A 20,749-nucleotide genomic window follows, 5' to 3' on the forward strand; every position below is an offset into this window, starting at 1 on the left:
TATATAAATATAACTTTTAATTCTTCTCTTAATCCACTGAGACTTGTAGAAAAAACTACTCCAGAACTCCAAACATAGTCGCAAACAGTAGTCCTATCTACTGGTTAGAACCATGGTGGGATACAAACAAACCATGGAAATATCCTTACAAATATAAGTAAACATTCCTGACATATCTTAAATAGTAGTAAGAGATCTTTTTGTCATTCGTATTTCATTTGGCTAAAACATGCTAACAATTTGTACCCATAAAGTGTCTTCCTGAAATGCTTAGTTTGTGCATCATAACAAAGCATTAAAAGATCAACCCTTAAAAGCTTAACAATAAAAAAGGCCAAGTGCAACCTATATGTACTGAAACTAATGATTATTATGACAATCTACTTATCCACCACATCAGTCTGGCAATTTAATGCATGAACTCCTGGAGTCTTAGTGCCTTAAGGTTGTGCCATATGGCACTGCAAAGTTAGATTTAAATTTGGCTTCAATATCCCAATGGCCATCCCTTTAAAGGCACAAATAAATGTACTAACAGATACATGAGGACTGTATTAATTTTCAGAAAATTAACATTGACTTGCACTTTTTTTGAAGCACGACTTATTCTTGGGGACCACTGCCGTAAGAAATAAAGCCAACATTCCCTGTCCATCAGCATGGTCAACAGCTTACAGTGCTAAATTAGTGGTTCCCAGAAAGAGGTCCTTCATATTGCTTTGGAAGGGAGGAAAGGGAACTGGGTCACCATTTCCTCCTTTCCCATGGCAATCTGAGCTGCAGGTCCCTGCTGATGGAGGAGACAGGGGCTGCCTCCTGTCCAGATGGGCAGAGAAGGGCAGGAGCATGGCTCCATCAGACTCTATCCCTCCCATTGGTGACCATCATAGCTGAGCTAACATGGCAGGAGAGAGACATGAGCTACAGCCAACAACAACCTTCTCCAGTTTGCTTCTTTGCAAATCTGCAATGCAGACAGCTTGAAAAAACTTATTGGTCAAAGCCACTGGGAGGCACAACACCATTCTCTGAAGCAAATGATGTTTTCCTCATGTTAAGTAACAACATGAAGTCCAGCCTCTTGGGACCTTTTTTGTAAGAAGGTCACTCCAAAATAGATTCCTTAAAGCAAAACAAAAATTTACACACAGATCATTGGAACGATGACCTAATTGCACATGCTATTTAAAACCCAAAGCTCTGGCTAAAAACATCAGAAACCCACAAAATAGTGCCAACTCCGGGAGCGAAGGGACACTAGCTCCACAGCCAGGCACTTCATCCAGAGGAAAGGTCAGCGCTCCCTGGCAAGCAGGGAAATACCCAAACAGATTCATGGCTGCTGGCAAGGAATAGCCTCAAGGCTGAAATGTTTGTCCTTACGAACATGGCAGCTGAAATTTCAAATGACATTCAGCATGACTTGAGTGCTGCAAGGGGATCTGGTGGTATGTAGGGCACATGAGAGCAGCTGAGGGAGCCCAGCTCCAGCTGCACCGATGTGCCTTACCTGAGAGTTTCCTGGGCACAGGGTCTCAGGCACAACCAGTTTCCACAGCCCAGCTAAGGCAGAGGGTCTGTCCCAAGCTCCCAGAAGGGCCTCTGGTGTCTGACCAGCCACACTCCTGCACATCTGCCTCTCACCAATGTCCCAGTGTCCAGCTTCCAGCATAGTGGCCTTGGTCTGTTCAGTAAACCATGACTGTTAGTGACCCTTTCCTCCATCTCTTCAATAACAGACCAAAAGGCAAAGAAATTAGCCTGGAAATGGTCGATACTGACTCAGTTCCCACCCAGGTCCAAGGATCTCCCTTCACAGAGCAGGATTTTCCCACTCACCCAAGCTAATCAGGTGCTAATGTCCCTTCCATTAAACCCAAGAACCAGGCAGCTTCTTGCAGTCAGAGGAGGAAGTCAGAAAAGAAACCTAACAGATAGACAAAGGATCTGAGATTTAATCCTTAATCCCTCCATAGGACTGGAGTCCACATGTCCCTGCACAGGTGCTGTTGCAGCCTGCAGACTTCAGGATGTCACACTGTGTCATGCAGCAGAGAGCTGGGCTCCAGCTCCTCCTAGCCCAGGATGGCTCCACCAAAAGCCAAGCTTGAGTGATTCATCTTGCTCCACATCTTATCTCAGTCCTTTGCCATGTGAGGTACTGAGTGCACCCACAACCCAGACAGAATACATGCTGCCACTTCCAAGCCCAAATTCAGTCCTGCAGATCCAGATCAGGTATCCCCAAACCTAACTCACCAGCGTGTCATGCTGTGATCAGGTTTACAAGCTCAGGCTAAGTGACAGCAGGGACTCAGCTTGGGGCAGGTATTCCCCAGGCACCCAAAATCATGTTGGAAACCACGAGGAAGAGTCGACAGTCTTATTTCTAGGAGGAGAGGAGCCCCTCTTGGGGCTGGAAGCTGCATGATTAGCTAAATTCTTCCATTTTCAAGGGTATGGAATCTCCGTATTGCCTCGGATAGTGAAGTACTGACTATGTGATATCCTTTTCAGAGTTGTTTTTGCTTCACTAAAGAGAGTTACTCTAAAATTAGCAAATTGAAAAGCCTTAATGTTCATTGATGTTATTTGTAGAGGATTGAGCATTGCTTTCCTTCCACTGTTTTAAGAGAATGAACCTTTCTAACTGTACATATCAAAGTACTCACAAATGCTATCAGATATGGCCCTCTGATTAAAATGCACTTCAAACATGTATTTCTTAACTTTAATGTCTTCTGGAGATGTCAGTTTCCCTTATAATTTTGGCAGTCTGACAGATTTGAGGGAAGTTTCCCAGTACCTCACATGCTGTCACAGCATATTCAAAATGTCTTTAGAGCTCTTCCATTATATTTTGTGTAAAGAAAAACTTAACTCATCATTGCAGCAGCTGCTAATGAAGACCTGCAGGCTTTTATTTATTTATTTTTTTAAATTGATATAGAGAGAATGACTAATATTTTAAATAGCCATTAAACAGCACTAAGTCAATAGTGTTTTACACAATTTCTATAGAAACATACAGCACATCCACTTTAATATCAAGTGAGTTAATTTTAATCAATGATACCAAAGTGAAAAGCAAATGAATTCTTAATAGCAAGAAACTTTACAAAAATAGGAGCTAACACAAAACCTCCTTGCTGCATTTTTCATGTTATATTATTGGGAACTACTACTATCTTGAAAAAATTGAAAGGAAAGCATGAGTACTTTAAAGACTTATGGACCGATTTACAACGCATAATAGGATTAGGAAAGAAGGGTGAGATTGTTTAACGTTCATGTTATTCCATGTTATTGTAAATTTATTTTAGCAAGTGTTAAATTAATTCAAAAGTTATCATCATAGAATTCAGGGTTATTTTTTAACCACTGAATACAAGACTGGAGACATTATGGGTGTCCTTGTCTCACTTTTACAACCTTTTTTGTTTGACTTGTAGGTTTTAATGTGCATCATAACACCTCTCATCTAGCAGTAAGAAATTCTCTGGGGAACACTTGCAGAAAATAGGACATTGAGTCCATAATTAAAGTAATCTCTTCCCAGGCAGATGCTTCAGTTGGCTCTGTTATCACATATTACAAAAGGCATCTTGAGGCCTATAAAATGTGCAGCAAATGGCTTTGGAGATGAGAAACAGCAATTTTTCATCTAATTTTGATCCATAGACATGTAAGTACTGTATTGCCACTTTTTGGTATGGAGCCAAATAACTATTGTGGTTGTTCAAATAAGCTTGGCAGTAACCAAAATTAAAGAGTACTCCAGCTTTTATCCTCAGTCAGGAAAGCCTTTTTCTAACCATCTTTGCACTTAGCAAATAAGCATGCCATCTCAAATGTGCGTGTTAATGCCTACATCTGGATTTAGAAGAAAGGCTTTATGCAGCTTAACGCACCATACACATTCTTTCTATATACGCTTGTTAAAATTGTCGTTCAAATTATGGCCCTAACATCTTCACTGTTTTGCAAAGCAGTCTGTGATATTGATTGGAAATGTTTCTACTGTTTATCTTTTGTATTTTAGGACATTTAGGACATAGCTCTTTGAATGTACAAGTAGGTTCTGCAAAGTAATTTGTTCATATCAGTTATAATCCTTTGCATAAACACTAACGCTGATAGGAGCTGCGTGAGCTTTTTCAAGCATGTTTTTGGTCACTGACTGCAACTGATGTGTCATATGTGAGCAAGATTTGACCTCAATCTAGCGAAGTATATGAAAAAAAGAGATTGACTTTCTTCCATTATTCATTTCTTCAGACTTGTGATTTTAAACTCTTTCCTGCTTGGGTGGGAAATCAGAGAGATTGATAGAGAGTTGCTTACTGTTTTTTCACAGAAAATGTCTCAAGTAAATGTACATCTTAGGCTAAACAGCTTATATTGAGCTAAGAGGGTTATTAAGAAGGGTGCAGGATAAAATGTTACGTTTCTATTAAGAACCAAGCCATTCGAGAGGATAAAGGAAAACAATGCCTTGTTAGAAAAACACTTTCATAAAGCTATGGTGGTATTATATTTGTACAATACCTGTTACGAGAACAGCCATTAGGCAGTAACAACAGCCAGCAAGTGGCATCTAAAATGCTTCAATTATTTCCTCCTAAAATAAAATTTATTTTTATTTGAATTAGTGCAGCATCTCCAAACCTTCTCCCAGGTGATTGCTCTTCTGTGTCACAATAGAATGGAACACAGCTCTCGCTGTGAGCTGCTACCATGATGGCCTTGTATGATGACATCCTTATGACCTCCACCACTGCAACATCATTATGTCATCACTACGAGAGCAGGTGCCTTGCTGGATACCTGCCTGAGACTTCTGCCCCTGCAATTGAGCTGCTGCCCTCCAGGAAATGTTGAGCAGCTGATGTGCCAAATTTACCTCAGCCAAAATCTCTTGTTGTGGTGCTCATATGGAAATGGATGCACCATTTATTAATTCTGATAGTTAATGTTGTGCACCTCTCTTGAAGACTATTTTTTATACTTTCACACTGGTCTGAAATTTTCAAAATATTGTTTTACAGGTTAGCAATAAACACCCTTTAAAATCTAATGGCTCTCTCATCACACAAGATGGATCTGTGTGGGCTACTACTACCTAAAGAGACCGTGCGGTCATGGTGAAGGAGGGAGGGTGGTCACATAGAGTTGGCTGTATGTATCTGAAGATGCTGGTGATGGTGCCACCATTTATCAAGGGCATTGCCAAAAAGGGTATATTTCAGGCCATAAGAGAAAAGGAGACAAGACGGATATGCTGCAAGGGATTCAGGAGTGAGAGACTCCAAGTTTTTCAGAGGACAAGTGGTGCAAGAAAGTGGAGAAAAAGGGAGAGAGCTAACTATCAAAAGATTATTTTTCAAACTTCTTTAATGTAAAGAACGGAAGAAAAATGAAGCAAGGGAATAAGTATTTATTATTTCATTTATCTCTTAATATTTTCTCTGTTATGTACCAAATAATGATAGTGTTAAAAACTTCTGCAAGCCTTGGAGTTCTCTTGACCTCAAGACTCTTTAGCTCCAGAAGACAGTTCATATAGACCACAATATGATCATATACAGACCACTGCTTATAAGCAATGTTTGTAAAAAAAAATGGTAATCTGAATGGCATCAAAAAATTAAGTCTCATTTCTGAGTACTGTTAAAAAAAAAAAAAAAAAGACAGATACCATCAAAATTTTCCTAGGGCAGTTCCATCCTGGTGACATTTGTATAATGTAGACATTGAGGTTATAACAGAATTATATTTTATAATTTATTCTATGATAGTTTATATATAATACTATTCTATAACAATTTATAATTTATGATTATAAACAAGGAATTATATTTCATTCTATAACTTTAGATAAGTATTATCTAATTATTAATAACAGATCTGAGTTTCTCAAACTGAGATGAGATGGACACACTCTATTGTTAAGTACAGTTTAAAAAATTATTATGAAGGATTGTCAAAATAAATATGATAGAGTGCAGTCTGTCAGGTAATTTGAGGTCATGGTCATTTTAAATACTCAAACCCAAATTTTCCCAGCATATGAGCACCAGAATTTGATACAATATTTTTGATATCTTCAATTATAAGTAATGTTTTGTTTTGTTTTTTAAAAAAACAACTTCTGTTACATTTAGATGTGAGAAGAATGTCTTACCATAGAAAAAGGCAGAAAGAACATTTTTTCTTGTCATATTGGGTTATAGTTAACTTCCCTCAAAGTTTTCACATTTCAAGTATATGTGTATCTTCATATATATATGTATATATATATAAGGTCTTGCTGAATATTACTGCACTGGTACATAGTATTTTTTAAGTTACCCTGTTAGAGTTCATCAAAAGAAACACGGAGAGAAAAGTCAAACTTGTGTGAACTGAGAATAAGGGCAGAGCATCCTTATACGTTCTCTGCTGTGTACACAAACAAAGCCTAATTTCAACAAGTAATCTGAAGACATGAATTAAACAAAAAATACAAAAAATATTGTCTGTGGTTTTGCTGACAGCCTGTACATGCACGATTGCTCTGCTGGATCAAGGCCAGTGCTCAGCATCCTGCAGTATTGAGTTCTTCACAAAATTATTTAGTAATAGTCCCTTGCAAGAAGTCAAGTGCTTCCCAAAGAATTATAAAGACAATGCCCTTATCTCAAACTCATTTATGCACTGGACAGTTCTTGTATTATCCACTCAAGAGACAGCACTGAAATTATCAGACTCTCAGTCAACCAGGGGGACATTCCAGAGCTACAAAGGTCTTCCACATGGACAAAATGTCTGGTTGTACAGGCTTGTCAGCAGTACTGAAATTTATCTTTCCAAAAAAAAACAAAAAACAAACAAAAAACAAACAAAAAATCATCTCTGCCCTTGGCTGTATTAGGGATTTTATATACTATTAATTTACCCCTAAAGAATGGTTCTATGTGTGTTAACAGCTCATTCTTCACATAGCCAACATTTCCAGAAGAATTCACAAAAAATATTTCATGCTGATTTCATTAAACATACTTCTTCTGCAATCTCATTTTAGAAGGTTTGTTATCAATCTATTATTAGCAGTCAAAAGATGTTTCACTCAATTCATCTGCTACAGAGGAAAGCCTACCAGTAGAGGCAAACTGTTGGAGTGTGTGTAATACATTTTATATTCCAGTCATGTTTTCAAAATTAAAACATCTTGGGAAAAAGGGAAGACAAAGCATCTCTTTGAATGAAACAAAGATTTATGTTCTTGATGAACTAAAATATGCTCTGAAAAATAACCCTGAGGTTAAATTTCAGAGAGAGCAAAACAAAGTTCAAGAGAGAATGCTAAACACAATTACTGATAACTGTACTGTGGATTGTGAGTTGATGGTCTCATGCACAAAAATAATGGGTACATTGCACAGAAAGAGAAAAAAGTAAAATCTAATCTCTGCTTCTAGAATTGCCAAATGAATATTTGTAAGAAGGGAAGAAATTCTCATAGTGACTGTTTTATTATTTAGATAATAGCAGTAGAAAATGAATTTCATTTTCTTTCATGCAGGAGGTGCCAGAGTCCTATATGGAACCATGCCAAAATCTTAACAGAGTAGCCAAAGGCTATATTGAGCTGCCTTCTGCTATCATACATTACAAGTATGTGATATATTAAATTTGTATCATACAAATAAAAGAAACCATCCTAATATTGTATCATCTTGCAGTTTCTGTTCTGGCACTACACAATGTTGATGAAAGTAGCATTTTATGCTTTTTGCTCATCTTTTGAACTGAGTCCAACTAACTTATCAATAGAATTTTCATGTGCTTTTCTTTTTTAATACATGTTCACATACCCATTCTTCCTGTCTTTGTTGGTTCTGTTTCTCTTGCACCTACACAGCATGAGGAGCCTAAAATAGCAAATGGCCATTTATCTACAAGCTTGGAGAAAATGTTAAACATTGAACATCTCTCTCATTTTCATGGGCTTTTAGTAGTATTACCAGCTACCTGAGGGGACATTAGACAATAAAATTTACTTCCAATGGAAAATAAAAAAATTGCAAGATTTTATGAACTTTACAAGGTTGTCTTTTTTTATTCATACTCTTCAGCAGTTTTCAACTGTTGAGCAACCAACTTGTTAGAGATATCTTGACATGTACCAAAATACTGACTGTTGAGGATGATGAAGACAAAGAATTCATTTTTCATGATGTGGCAGGGGGTGCTTATGCTTAGGCAGCTGAGTCTGTGTTGGTGGGATACAGATCCAGCCTGAAAAACTTAGGTACCGGTAGAAAGGTGAACATGGGAATTAGGTAGCTAGTGATCCATTAAAGTCAATAGAGACCTAGGACTTGATTCAGCCACTTAAACATGTCTGAAATAATTTGAGATGTCCTAAGGAAACTATTAGAGCTAGAGAGACCTTCTAGACTTGCAGGTACCTCCCTGTAAATGTAAAATTAGATGTCAGACTGTACATGTCTGTGGTTCTGTAACTGGTCCAGTCAAGAGAATTACAGATACATAATTCACTCATAGATACATACCCAGAGATACCTGTGTATGCTATCTAAAGTTGAAAATCCAAAAATCCCTTTGAAAAATTGAAAATCATGCGCAATCAGGTTCCATTGTCCCTCATGGTGTTCCTCCTTTGCTTTGAACACTTTTGAATATTCCCTCATCACAGTACACTAGTGTTAGAGTGTAACAACGTTTCTGAAAATACACAGAATTCCTCCCTGGTCTTCTCTGTTTGCTTTATCACCACATAAAATAGGAAAAAGTGAGACACAACTAATAGACAAGCTACATCTAATTCTGCACAATCGGTTGAGTCTGCGTTCCTTGGGGTCATACTCAGAAGAGCCACAGCAATTCCATGTACGGTGTTTGATTTCACTGGAAAATTAACAAACACAGAAGATGAAGGAGGTAATCTGGGCACCACATCAAAATGGGACATGAGCAGAGCCAAGATCTGAATCAAACATTGGCTTGTGATTTTCAGAACGTTACACATAATGCTGATTGACAGTACTACAATGCCTCTTCCCAGGGAAGTGGAAAACCTAGTGAAGGAGCAATTTTTCTTCATAGTTTCACTAAACTGGCACACCAGAAGGAACAATAACTGACTTTTTTTTTCCTTTTTTTTTTTTTTTTTTTTTTTTTTTTTTTCGCAAGGCGTAAGTTATAAGCAATATGGAAAAATAAAACGGCTGCAACACTGGGCTAGTGTTAGATATACCCTTACCATAAAAAATGACTGTCTGTTACCTGATGCCCATACAACCCTTGTCTTAAGCAGAGTTCACACCAATATCAAAAAGATTGGTAATAAATACCCTGTTTCACTCTTACCTTGCAATAAACAGTAGGAAGAGAAAGGTAGCATAGGACTGAAGCAGGGAGCTGATGCTTCACAGAATGCCAGAGCCAAGGCTGTCTATATATTATGGTGTCCATGTGCTTTACAGCACACTCTTTAACTGACTGCAAAGATTACAATTCATAGTGACAAGCAGGATGCTATGAACAACAATTTATTTCTTTGTACTATTTTGGTTCAGAACTTGAGGAATAAAAACCTATATGATCATATAATTGAGAGTTGAGTAACTACGTATAAATACAAGAGACTTAAGGGACCTTAGTTCTAATATTTGCTATCTTCTCTTAGCATTTTTAACACTTGTGTGTATTATTTTTGTATGTAGAGCAAACATAACCATCTACTTAATCTTGAAGTTATACTTCTGCATTTCCTTCCTTTGAGGTTGGGTTGTTGTTTTGTTTTTTAATTGTTTTGTTTTGTTTTTATCAAGTGAAAAAAAAATAGTAAATACTGTCTTAAATGACAGTTTAGCAAAGTGGTTTACCAGGAGAATGTGGTTCCTTCAGACAATATATCCTTTTCCCACCCTGGTTAGAGGACTAATATAGCAGACCATGTAATCTTCTTGGTTGTTTATACAATATTTCCATAATTCTTATCATGGGTTTTCTATAAATGTTTTAAATAGGTAACCAAGACTCTCAATCACAGTCTTTATGTTCTGCATGATATTTCAAGTTCATATGTTGACACAGTTGCCAGCTCCTAGAAACAGGCTTAAACACATGGGCATGAAAAGACCAGTTTGGGAATAGAGCACTTAAAATTTCCCAGAAAGGAGTTGTATCATTAGGTGATTATGGGAAAAGACATACTCACACTGAAAAACACACCTCCTTTCTTGCAAGTTTCTTCCAAGTTTCTTTTAATAGCTCAACTGCCTAGCTCAGCACTGACTTTCAAACTTTGTCCAGGAGCTGTGCTGGGAACCAGTTGCTCCTGCTTTAGAAGTGATGTGCCAGTGTCCTGCCTCAGCAACCATAGCTCTCTTACCCTCATCTGCAAACCGTTGTAAAAAAAATACTTATTTTCCAAAGTAATTTCTATAGCGACCTATTCTATTTAATATAGTAGTTGGAACTTCTGTAATAAACCATGCTGATGCTCAAAACATAGTATGTTTTTGAAATTTAGGTCAGCTTTATCACTTTTACAAACTAGAAAGTTAAGCCATCTACAAAAGTATGGGCTTAACAACCTAAGATGTAATGCTAAGTATTACCCTGCTTAGCAGCCATTATCATCCCCATGGCAGGCTGAGGTTTAACTAGGTTAGTGTGAGCTTAGAGCAGAAATTACAAACAGTGAAACCTAGCTGAAGGACTGTGAAGATTATGTTTTACAAATTTTCACGCAATCAGAAAAATAATTTATTAGCATGAAGGAGGACCTGCTTTTATTTTTTATTTATTTTTCAGTGGTAAGCAGTGATTACAGATTCTGGCAATTTATTTAAGAGGTCTTGGTGTTCAAGGTCTCCTAAGACCTGTTTAAAGGAGTCCTAAATTACTGCTAGGAAAACTGTTCTGCAACAAAAGATGCATTTTAGCTTTCATTTCCTAAGTTCATCTTGAATTATCAGTGCTGAAAAAAATACTAAAGAATTGCACTCAGACATCCTACAGGGTCAGCAGCAGCTTTCTATTTTTCTTTTAGAAGGGTATTTTACAGAAGAATGCTTCCAAGTATTCATACGTTAGCCATAATAAGGTATTTGGACCACCAACAACAATAAAAAAAAGTGAGACTAAGAAGCAATTTGCATGTGATCAAGGTAAAAACAATATCCATTGCCTGATTTTGCACAGAAGCATGTTGGTTCCAGCAGCCTTCCCCCATGGAGCACAGGGCTCTACACCATCCCTTGCCCTGGTGACATCAGGGAGAGGACTTGCTGAGGGACACATTGTGCCAAAGATAAATGCCGGACTCCGTCAGGCACCATTACCATCAGACCTGGCAGTAACACAGAAGTAACTGGACTACATCACACTGCACAGATGAGGAATCTTCCAGGGGGAGGAAAGAAAGCAAGTGCTTTGCTGCAAGCTGCTGTATGAGGAGTGAATCCAGTTTCCTGCAACCTTGCATCTCCCATCTCCACGAATAAGGCCATCTTCCATGCCGGAGCCCCAAGTGCATTCCCAATTCCCACCATCCCAGAGGGATGACAGCTTCACCAGCCCTCCTTCCCCACAGCAGCAACAACACCTTGGGTGTCCAAGGCTGCCTGTGTTAGTAAACGACATGTAGCCAGGAGCCACCCTCCTCAGCCATGTGTTGGGAATGTGTGGTGGGTTGGTAGCTGGTAACTGCCAAATTTAGGTCAGGAAAATTTCCGGCATTTTATAGACAATCATGCTGCAGCAGGCAGGACTGCTGCTGAGAATACCCAAATTTGCTGGTAGAAATTCTCTATCCATTTACTGTTATCAAGAAACTAAGTATATTGATATCCCAACCACTTTGTCACCTTTGTTTAGTTACTGATGGATATAAGAACTATGGAGGGAGCTGGCTGGCAGCATGACCACAGAGATATCATTTCTTAGGGTTTCATTCTATTTCAGGACTGAGCTCTAGATGCACCAAAACGCATAGATGAAGGAAACAGGATTTTTCCCCATGACATCTACGGGGTTATGACTACCCTGTAGGGATTAAGTTTTTCTTTCATACTGATACGACAAAGTGTAACCTTCAGTTTCTATCAAGTTACTTGAGATTATCACAGAGTGAAGCAATAGAAATCTGTTATATCTGTTTTAACAACTAAACGTGGCCTTGTTATTCCTATTCCCAGGCCTTTTCATTTAGACATGTTAGCAATAAATATGCTCCTAACAGACTGTTGTAAAAAGAAAGGAGAAATAAGATAGAAATAATAGCCAAGGCTGAATAATATGAGAAATTGCACTTCAATACATTATTCAGAAAACAGAAGGTAGCAAAAAAAATCCCAGCTCTACCCTTTCCTCACCTGAAACTCAGTCCTGAAGTGTAGGATACCCATCTGCATTGGAAGTGATAGGAGAGAATGATTTCACTGACATTAACTTATGCATGAATGACCCTAACTTGAGCCCTGAACATTTCAGCTTTTCTGCCTGCATGTCCAAGCCCCCAGAGGATGCCAGAGCAGGTCAACAGCAAGTGCACTTAATAAAAGCTGGTTGTGCAGTGGCCTGGGGAGATTCGCATGGTGACCTTTGTCCAGTTTCTCCTGAGAAGTGTCCAGGGATAAGTGTCAACATGGCAAAACTTGCACCACCAGTGCTGGCGCTAATTAATAACCTTATTATCCATCCCAAGAGAGGCCAAAGACTAATGAGCTGATCTGAATCACTGACGCATTGGCAGCAGCATAGGAAGCTCTTACCTCTGTTGTGCTGTTTACAGAGTCCATAAATTGTCATTCAGGTACCTCTGTGAATACTATTATTTATATTAAATTTAAACAAAATATTTAGTTAGTTTCAAGTGTTAAAAAGTCTTTTTAAATTAATTTGCTGCAGAGTAGCAAGTGGCAGAGAACAAGGCAGGGTCAAATCTAAAGTCACGAAGTCAGAGAAATTTGTAAGGCAACTGCAGCCAAGTCCTGCAACCAAGTGAATCCTGGAGGAAACACCACCATCAGGGAGGCTAAGCCTTTTCTTTCTTGTCTGAATTCATCCTTCAGGACACCATACTGATATAAACTGCATTGCTTTGCTGACACAAAAGGACAAACGGGTATCATGGAGCACCCCTATGGGTGCCTCTGAGACCAACAGACCCCCAGGCCAGTGGCTCTGGGAGTGGCCTGGTGCCAGGCCAGTTGCCACAGGAGCAGGCTGCTCAGCCCTGCCAGGGCAAGGACAGGAAGATTTGATGTCTCTGCACCCAGACTGCTGGTATACTTATGCTTACATCCACGCTGCAGAGTCAGGGATGAATTCAGGTTTCTTCTGTGTGTGTTCTATATACCGCAGCATGACCAAAAACTTTACCAACATGGTACAAAACCCACCACTAATGAGGTGCTAATACACATCATGGATTAAACAAGCAGTTGGATTTCCAAAACAGTTCAGTGCTGACCTAACTCTGTTTCCACTGAGGCCAGTGATGAACCTTCCACTGATTTCAAGATAGGTAAGAAATTACTCCCTCAGAAAATGTCCCTTTAATTTCATTTAAATGCGAATCATCAGTCACAACACTATTTGTACTTCTACAGAGCTATCCATCAGCTCTTCTTCAACAACGACAAACAGAACATGGACAAAAACATCAGTCACAGGAAAATGAATGGCTGTTTACAAACTGACCTCAAAACTTGCAATGGAGGGTCACATAAATAGATACATTCACAGTCACTATGCAAGATAGGACCAACAACTATTTCTTGAATATGCAGGAAAACAAAAACAACAACAAAAAAAAAAAAGAGAAAGAAAGGGAGTAAGCAAGAGTATGCAGAAAAAATGTACAGCTCATCTCATTTTCCTCAGGCACCTCAAAGAACAAAATTTAGCTGCTACTCTGTGCTCAGCAAAAGAAATTGTGTATTCGGAGAGAAATTAAAGGAAGCATAAAATTTACAGAATTTTCACAGGAAAAGAAAAAAAATCATATCTCACAGATTTCTTGAAGGTATGTGCAACTAGTTTGTGAGGGTAACATTTCTGACTGAATTTTTCAAACCAGTGACAGTATTTCCTCAGATATTTCCTGAAATTTGACTTGTGTCAAATAGTGAATGGGAATCTTAAATGCCATAAACAGCTTCTCTGGTATATTGTAAAAGTTAATGAGAAACAAACACATTTTCAAAAGTCTGTTACCACTCATCAAAACTATTTTTCCCCAATTTATCATTAGACATTTAGAAGAAAAAAAAGAGCTAGAAAAGAGCAAGGAAAAAAAAAAAGTCTTGGCACTCTCATTGCAGCTAATATACTGTTACAGAATAGGCAAAACCATGCAATAGGTAGGAAAGGGGAATATCAAGGAAACGGATCAGCTGATCAGCAGGTACTCTATTCACTATCAGCAATGTATATCCTCAGAGAATTAAGTCTCTCACTTCTTACTTTTTACAACATGTTAAACAATAAAACAACTTGCTTATGTGGGACACTTATCTGCAGTGGGACACTTCCCAGTACAGATAGAAAGGAAGGAATACTGACTCAGAGAAAGATTCACTGGGAAACAGAGGGCAGTCACCAAAACACACAGAAGGTGACAAACTCTGAAATGCTGCAACTGTTCACTTCTCTAACTAGGAAGCACTCTGGTTTTTTGTCTGTGAATGGGTTAAGTTTGAAATATTTTCTACTTTAAACTCTATTCCAGGTATATTTTTTTATCTCAAATATAATTTACCAAAAATTTTGGGAGAAATAATTAGAAAATACTTTAAGTAAAATATAATTCTACATGAAAATATGTATTCTAATAATTCATAATAAGCTGTGTATTTTTTGGCACTTAATAAGGTACTAAATCATCTTTAAAATGAATTACCAAAAATCAGGATACATACATGAAGTTCACGCAGCCCGTCCCCGCAGGTGGAGCAATCCAAACAAAACTGAGGTTGGTGGTTGGGAGATGGCTCACATGTGACGCAACCACACTGCACATGAACTGATTTCCAAACTGGTGGTCAGACATAATTCCTACAAGAAAGGCACAGGGGAGATAAAAAGTAACATGTGTTAATGGCTCATTGCAAGGTGCTAACAGACAGAGTAGTACATCTACCATGTGTTTCATCATGGCAATATGAAAGGAGAAAAGCCAAGGGAATGCCATGAAGTAGTCAGAATCAATGCCAATGAAAACATTGGGGCTGGCCTTTGCTGGAGCCAAGGCTGACTTTGGCTCCATGTATTTACGACCATTATTCCTCATGAGACCAATACCAGAGGAATTATTTGCATTTTTAAGGGAGGGAGCTGGATCACAGCTGCTGTAAATCAATGTTACTCCACTAACTCATTTACACACATTACAGATCTAAAAGGAAATTAAATCTGAAGGAAAAATCTTATATTTTAATAAGAAAAATGAAGCTAATAGAGAAAGGTGTTATCTTTTAGTAAATAGGCACATGTACTTAAAAAAAAAAAAGAGAGATAAGCTTTTGTTTCATGAACTCCTCTGATTTGAAATAAAAGCAGCAACCTTCAACAGCTTTACCAGTATATATTCCTTTGAATTTTTTTTTTGAATCAGCCTCTAATATATGGATGAATGTAAATGTCTTCTATTAATCACCCTCTCTGGAATTCACTCCAGTTCATCAGTAGATAAAAGAACTGTATTTTTTCTCACACACACACACGATATCTGACATCATTCTTCTCCCCACTTGGAGCCCTTCTGTAGTTTCCTCCAAATCAGTGCAAACTTAGTTGTTTGTTTAACACCTCCAGGCTTAAAGTAAGGCAATCTTACTTTGAGTGGATTACTACACCTTTAATCCTAGCACATTAAACAATAACTGTTGAAACTATTCTTTAGAAGGCACTTAACAAAAGGAAATGCCTTGTTCCCAGTTACTTCAAATATTGAACCTTCAGTTCAGAGAATAGCTACATGGGCTAAACATTGCTAATAGGATCAGAGGGAAAGCAAATGGTAGCAGGTACCTCCATGCTCAAAAAGGTCACTGTTAGCTGTTATGTGGCTGTGTCTCAGAAAATTTATGCTGGTTGGTATTTCTTACAGTTCCTTGCTGCAATTCAAAAAACAACAGATAAATAAACCTTATCTCTGCGTCTCAGAATCCTCACCAATTGTTTTTGACAGCAGTTCTTCTGAAATGTGAACCCAACAGTTTCTGTTAAACCCTCACTGACCCAAAGGCTGAAGGATTTTGCAAGCAAGAGACTTTCACCACGGAGACGGATGGCTCCTTTCAGCTGCAAACACACTGCTCCTCCCGTTCCTCCCCAGGGACTGCCAAGCCAGCAGAGAGGGGGCTGCCTCAGAAGGAAATCACTGAGCATTTTACAGATCAAAAGCAACATCTGAAATCCCACTCAGGGACTAGTGAGGACCAAACTATATTAAATTCTAAACTGGTTTCAATTATGGTGGAGAAATGAAGGCACAGTGAGTTTAAGTAATCTGTCCCTGGAACGACAGGAGGCATGGGTGACGGCAGTGATGCCTGTATCTTTTACAAATGACCACAACCCTCTCGTTCACAGTTTTTCAATTAGTTCCCCACTGAAGCATACACATAAAGTCTTCCATCATACAGGTGGTTACACTGCTCAGCTCAAATTCCCAGGCAGTGGAATCACAAAATCATAGAATGGTTTGTATTGGAAGGGACCATAAACAGTCATGGCCATCTCTTGTTAGCCTGTACTGATATTTAAGTTTTCATTTGCTTTCCTTGACTGGTTTGGGGGAGTGGCACTAACATCCTCAAAGAAATCTGCCTGACTGGTGCCCTGGAGTCTATCCAGCAGCTGCATGCAGAGAGAGATTCGTCCAAAATTATGCCCAGAGAAGTCCCTTGCAGGGTGAGTGTTATTTAGGGAACTGCTTTGATTTGCTGAGGGTGCAAGATGGCATCTCTGCTTCTTTTGCAAAGCTGTGGGTCTCATCCCTCTCTCTTTGAAGTTTGGACTAAAACCAGTGACTTCAGTGATGTGGGACTGGCTCTCCAGAACTATGATGTGGGGTACCAGCTCACCCATATCAGCATCACGGCCGCATAACAGGAAACAGAGCAAGCTACAGGCTTTAGCAGGTTAATTAAATAACAGAGGCTGTCAGGGGAGAAACAGGAACAGTCCCTCAGTTTGAAGAAATCCCCCTTACTCCAGAGCCAGACAATATGAGGCAGGACAAAGACTGCCCTGCCCACATCCCGCAGCCGGGGGACAGGCACAGCAGCTTGGGAAATGTGACCACTTCCCTCCTTGGCAGCAACTTGTGAGTTAATGAATTCCCTAGGTTTCAAGGCAGTAGGCTGCAAAAATGTGTCTAATACATCAAACACATACAACATCTGTGGAGAATTTCTTTTCCCTTTGATTTACAGTTTATAAAAGAACTTTGCAGCGACTAGAATAAATACTAAACAATGAAAAAAAACTCATTCAAATTTTTTAGGAAAAAAATCTATGAATTGCAGAAAGAATAATCAAAATTCCAGATTTATCATTTTATCACCTTTTTATAATAATACTTTATTAATAATTTATCATGATCATTTTTACAATAAAAACAACCACCCCTCATCTGCTGGACCTTTATGGGGTATGTCAACTCCATTTTGGAGTTCAATATCTTCAGAACATTTCACAAAACTGAAGCACTGAAACTTCACTGAATGACACAGTGATGTTTAAAAAACCTTAGTATAACTTTCTGAGGCTTAAAACTAAAGGATTCATGCTGAAAATGTGAACATAAAAATAATAAAAATGTCAAATATGGAACAATGTAAATGATACTAAGAACTCATGAAAATAAAGAAGAAAAAAATATTTCCCCCTCTTGCTACCAGCCTTCTTTCAGTGCCCTGCTATGGAAAGCAACACTTCTCCTCCATCCCCCTCCAAACAGGCAGGCTGCTTCCCAGACTGAGTGCTTGTTCCGAAATCTAAGGACAAATGTCAAACAAGGTTCTTCTATAAAAAAATAAAGTGAGTACACGACAAACCTGATTATACAGCAGCTCTCATAACAAAATTGTGTCTTGTATGTACCTCAGACAGCTTCAAAGGCAGAGCATGCCTTATTAAAATAAGGTATTTGGCTCAGGTCCACATTGTCCTACGGGCAACTCCTGGCATGTTGTGTTGACCAGTGCAACTATACCCATTCAAGTCTAGTGTTATAAAAAAATAATAAAAGTAAAGTAAAAATAAAAAGTAATAGTCTTAAGGTAACATTTTAAAATCTGTCTTTATAAAACTCAATAAACACTCGTAGAAATAATCAGGTGTTGCCATGTCACTCAATACAGAAATATTCAAAGGCTTGTGACAGTTACACATCCACAGATCTAAAACATACTCCATGCAAAGACACCATTAGCATCTCTCTGAATGCCTTTGCCCTTGTTTTTTTTACAATGTGCACTCATCATACTGAGGTGTCTCAGACATTTGCACTCTCCGGCCTCTCCATCTCCTTTTCAGAGCCTTTAGGAATCCCAGTAAAATCATTCAAACCCCAGACATGCTTTGTACCTGCAAACACTGCTGGGAGAGGAACTAGACATGCTCAGGCCCTCTCAAGATTTAACTCAGCAGCTGTTTTTCATTGCATAAACTTTTTGAAATGTGCTCAGCCCTATTCAATCCATTATTTGTAGTCACTGAATGAAAAGGCTTCTACATGAAGAGGTAGATTTCAAGAGGTAGATTAAATGCAAGAAATCTAGAGATGGACAAAACCTTTTGAATGGAAAATCCTATGTAAAGTAAGATGACAAATATATTGCCTCAATGTTTGTCCGTGAAAAATTATTATATTGCTAATCAGAGTCATTAGTATGGGTGTTGGTGCTAATTCAGGGAACTATTTTGCCTCTTTCATAAGTTGGCATACAGGAAGGTGAACGAGATATGAAGATGCTGTTTTAGTGGTCAATAAATGTCTGAGCACAAGGGCAATTCCTCAGCTCTTTACTTCTTTAACCTTTTTGAGTATCTTTCCCAAAAGGGGAGGAAAAGAAGATAGGAACTATTCCCTCAGCTGGACCACTGGAAGTCAAAAGATAATCTTTTCTCCTGGCAAGGCTTGGGAGTCATCCAGTATTGCAGAAAAATACAGTAAAACTCACATCCTTTTTTGCTTTCTAAGTCTGAGAAATGTTAATCTGTAATAGTCCTTACTTACATGTGGTAACTACATAATATTTCTTATTTAGAAAACGGTTCCCTAAACCCAAAATTTATACAAGTAGCTCATCTGCATGTCACGGTCCTTGGCAGATCCTGCATCCATGCTAAGTCTCAATGGACTTTCCAGCACTGAACTGGATAGTAGGTAGCCTACCACTTCTTATTTATTATGTTAATCGCAGATGAGAGTAACAGAGACAATTAATGTTAAATACAGGTGTAAGATGAATGACTACATTTTGGTTTTGCTGCCTCCAAATGGATTATCTGCTACACATTTCCATTTCCAAAATTCTGCGTAAATGACAGCAAAATGCCAAACATAAAATGTTGATGAAATACTGAGAAAATAAAGCTATAAGTGCCAAATTACCCCAGGATCTTTCAGTAGCCATTCCTTAATAATAGATAATTTAAGCTAAAAACAGACATCTTTGAGGGAAAACCAAGTGTCTCTGCACATAATCTGGCGAGCAAAAGAATTCTGTGTTGCAGTTGGGCAGGGAGCTCTCAAGACCTGAATTTACAGAAATCCATGTGCAGGCCCCAAGGAAATTTTTAGACTAAAATCTGTGCCCTGAATGTATATAGGCACCAAGTGCATTTTACAGCTGCTGGAGCTGCAGCTGTCAGACTACATTTCCAGAGTGAGGCACCTCCCTTTCTCCTAGGACTGTTTGGATGTTTAAATGACCTTTCTGATCCTTACCCACAAATAATGGGTAAAAATATAATATGTGTTTTCCCTGAGTGCTATAGCAAGATCAACAATCTGCATTAAGAAGGCCTATTGAGGGTAAAGAAATATCTGGAGTTAGCAACTATCCTGCTGTTTCTAAAACATGAATACAAATGTACAATTATTAGTTTATTTTGTGATCTGTACTCAGAGAGACAGTTGTAGGCAGCTGAATTACCCATATAAACTCCTTCAAAGTGAGTAAAGATGCAGAATCTGGCCCTAAGTGAACTCACCTAGCTAAAATATGAAGCTGCTGATTGATTTTTTTCAGAATGATTTCCTTCTGCTTCATAGGAAAAACACATCTCGTTTGATAGAAAGTAACAGACTGCTAAAGCACTTGGTGGCCTTTGTGATCAATTAAGGGTCAGGATGATCTGATAAATTATTAAGTAGTACAAAGAAAGAAAAGACAAGCAACCATGAGATATAGGCTTCCACCTTCATCTTTCTCGAAATCATGAGTTTGTTTCACTATTATTATTTCTGCTTCATTAGTAAATAATAGATTTTTTCAGCTTATGCCATGTTGGGGAAAATACCATCCGCAGACTAGGAAGAAGAGTAGAAAAAGAATGAATAACCATATAGCAACTCAATAAAATTTGTCACTAAAATCCTTAACTCCTTTCGTGGTCAGGAGCGAAGTGAATACTGAATGCAGCAATCTGACTCCCGAGGGGTGCTGCTGTGCTGAAATGGCTAGGGATGGAAATATTTATTTTATAAGATTTT

The 20,749-nt window shown here is 38.4% G+C and overlaps 1 protein-coding gene across 3 annotated transcripts in view; it reads right to left on the reverse strand.

The window, feature by feature from the left end:
- Window positions 1-20,749, reverse strand: part of RELN (reelin) — a 296,590-nt gene that overhangs the window by 200,754 nt on the left and 75,087 nt on the right. For all 3 annotated transcript variants that reach the window (XM_040544577.1, XM_040544576.1, XM_040544575.1), the window contains exon 3: window positions 14,940-15,075. In XM_040544577.1, the coding sequence (XP_040400511.1) occupies window positions 14,940-15,075 (136 nt within the window). The remainder of the gene's footprint in view (window positions 1-14,939; window positions 15,076-20,749) is intronic.

This window comes from Cygnus olor, chromosome 1 (assembly GCF_009769625.2).
Source record: "Cygnus olor isolate bCygOlo1 chromosome 1, bCygOlo1.pri.v2, whole genome shotgun sequence".
NCBI classification, from domain to species: domain Eukaryota; kingdom Metazoa; phylum Chordata; class Aves; order Anseriformes; family Anatidae; genus Cygnus; species Cygnus olor.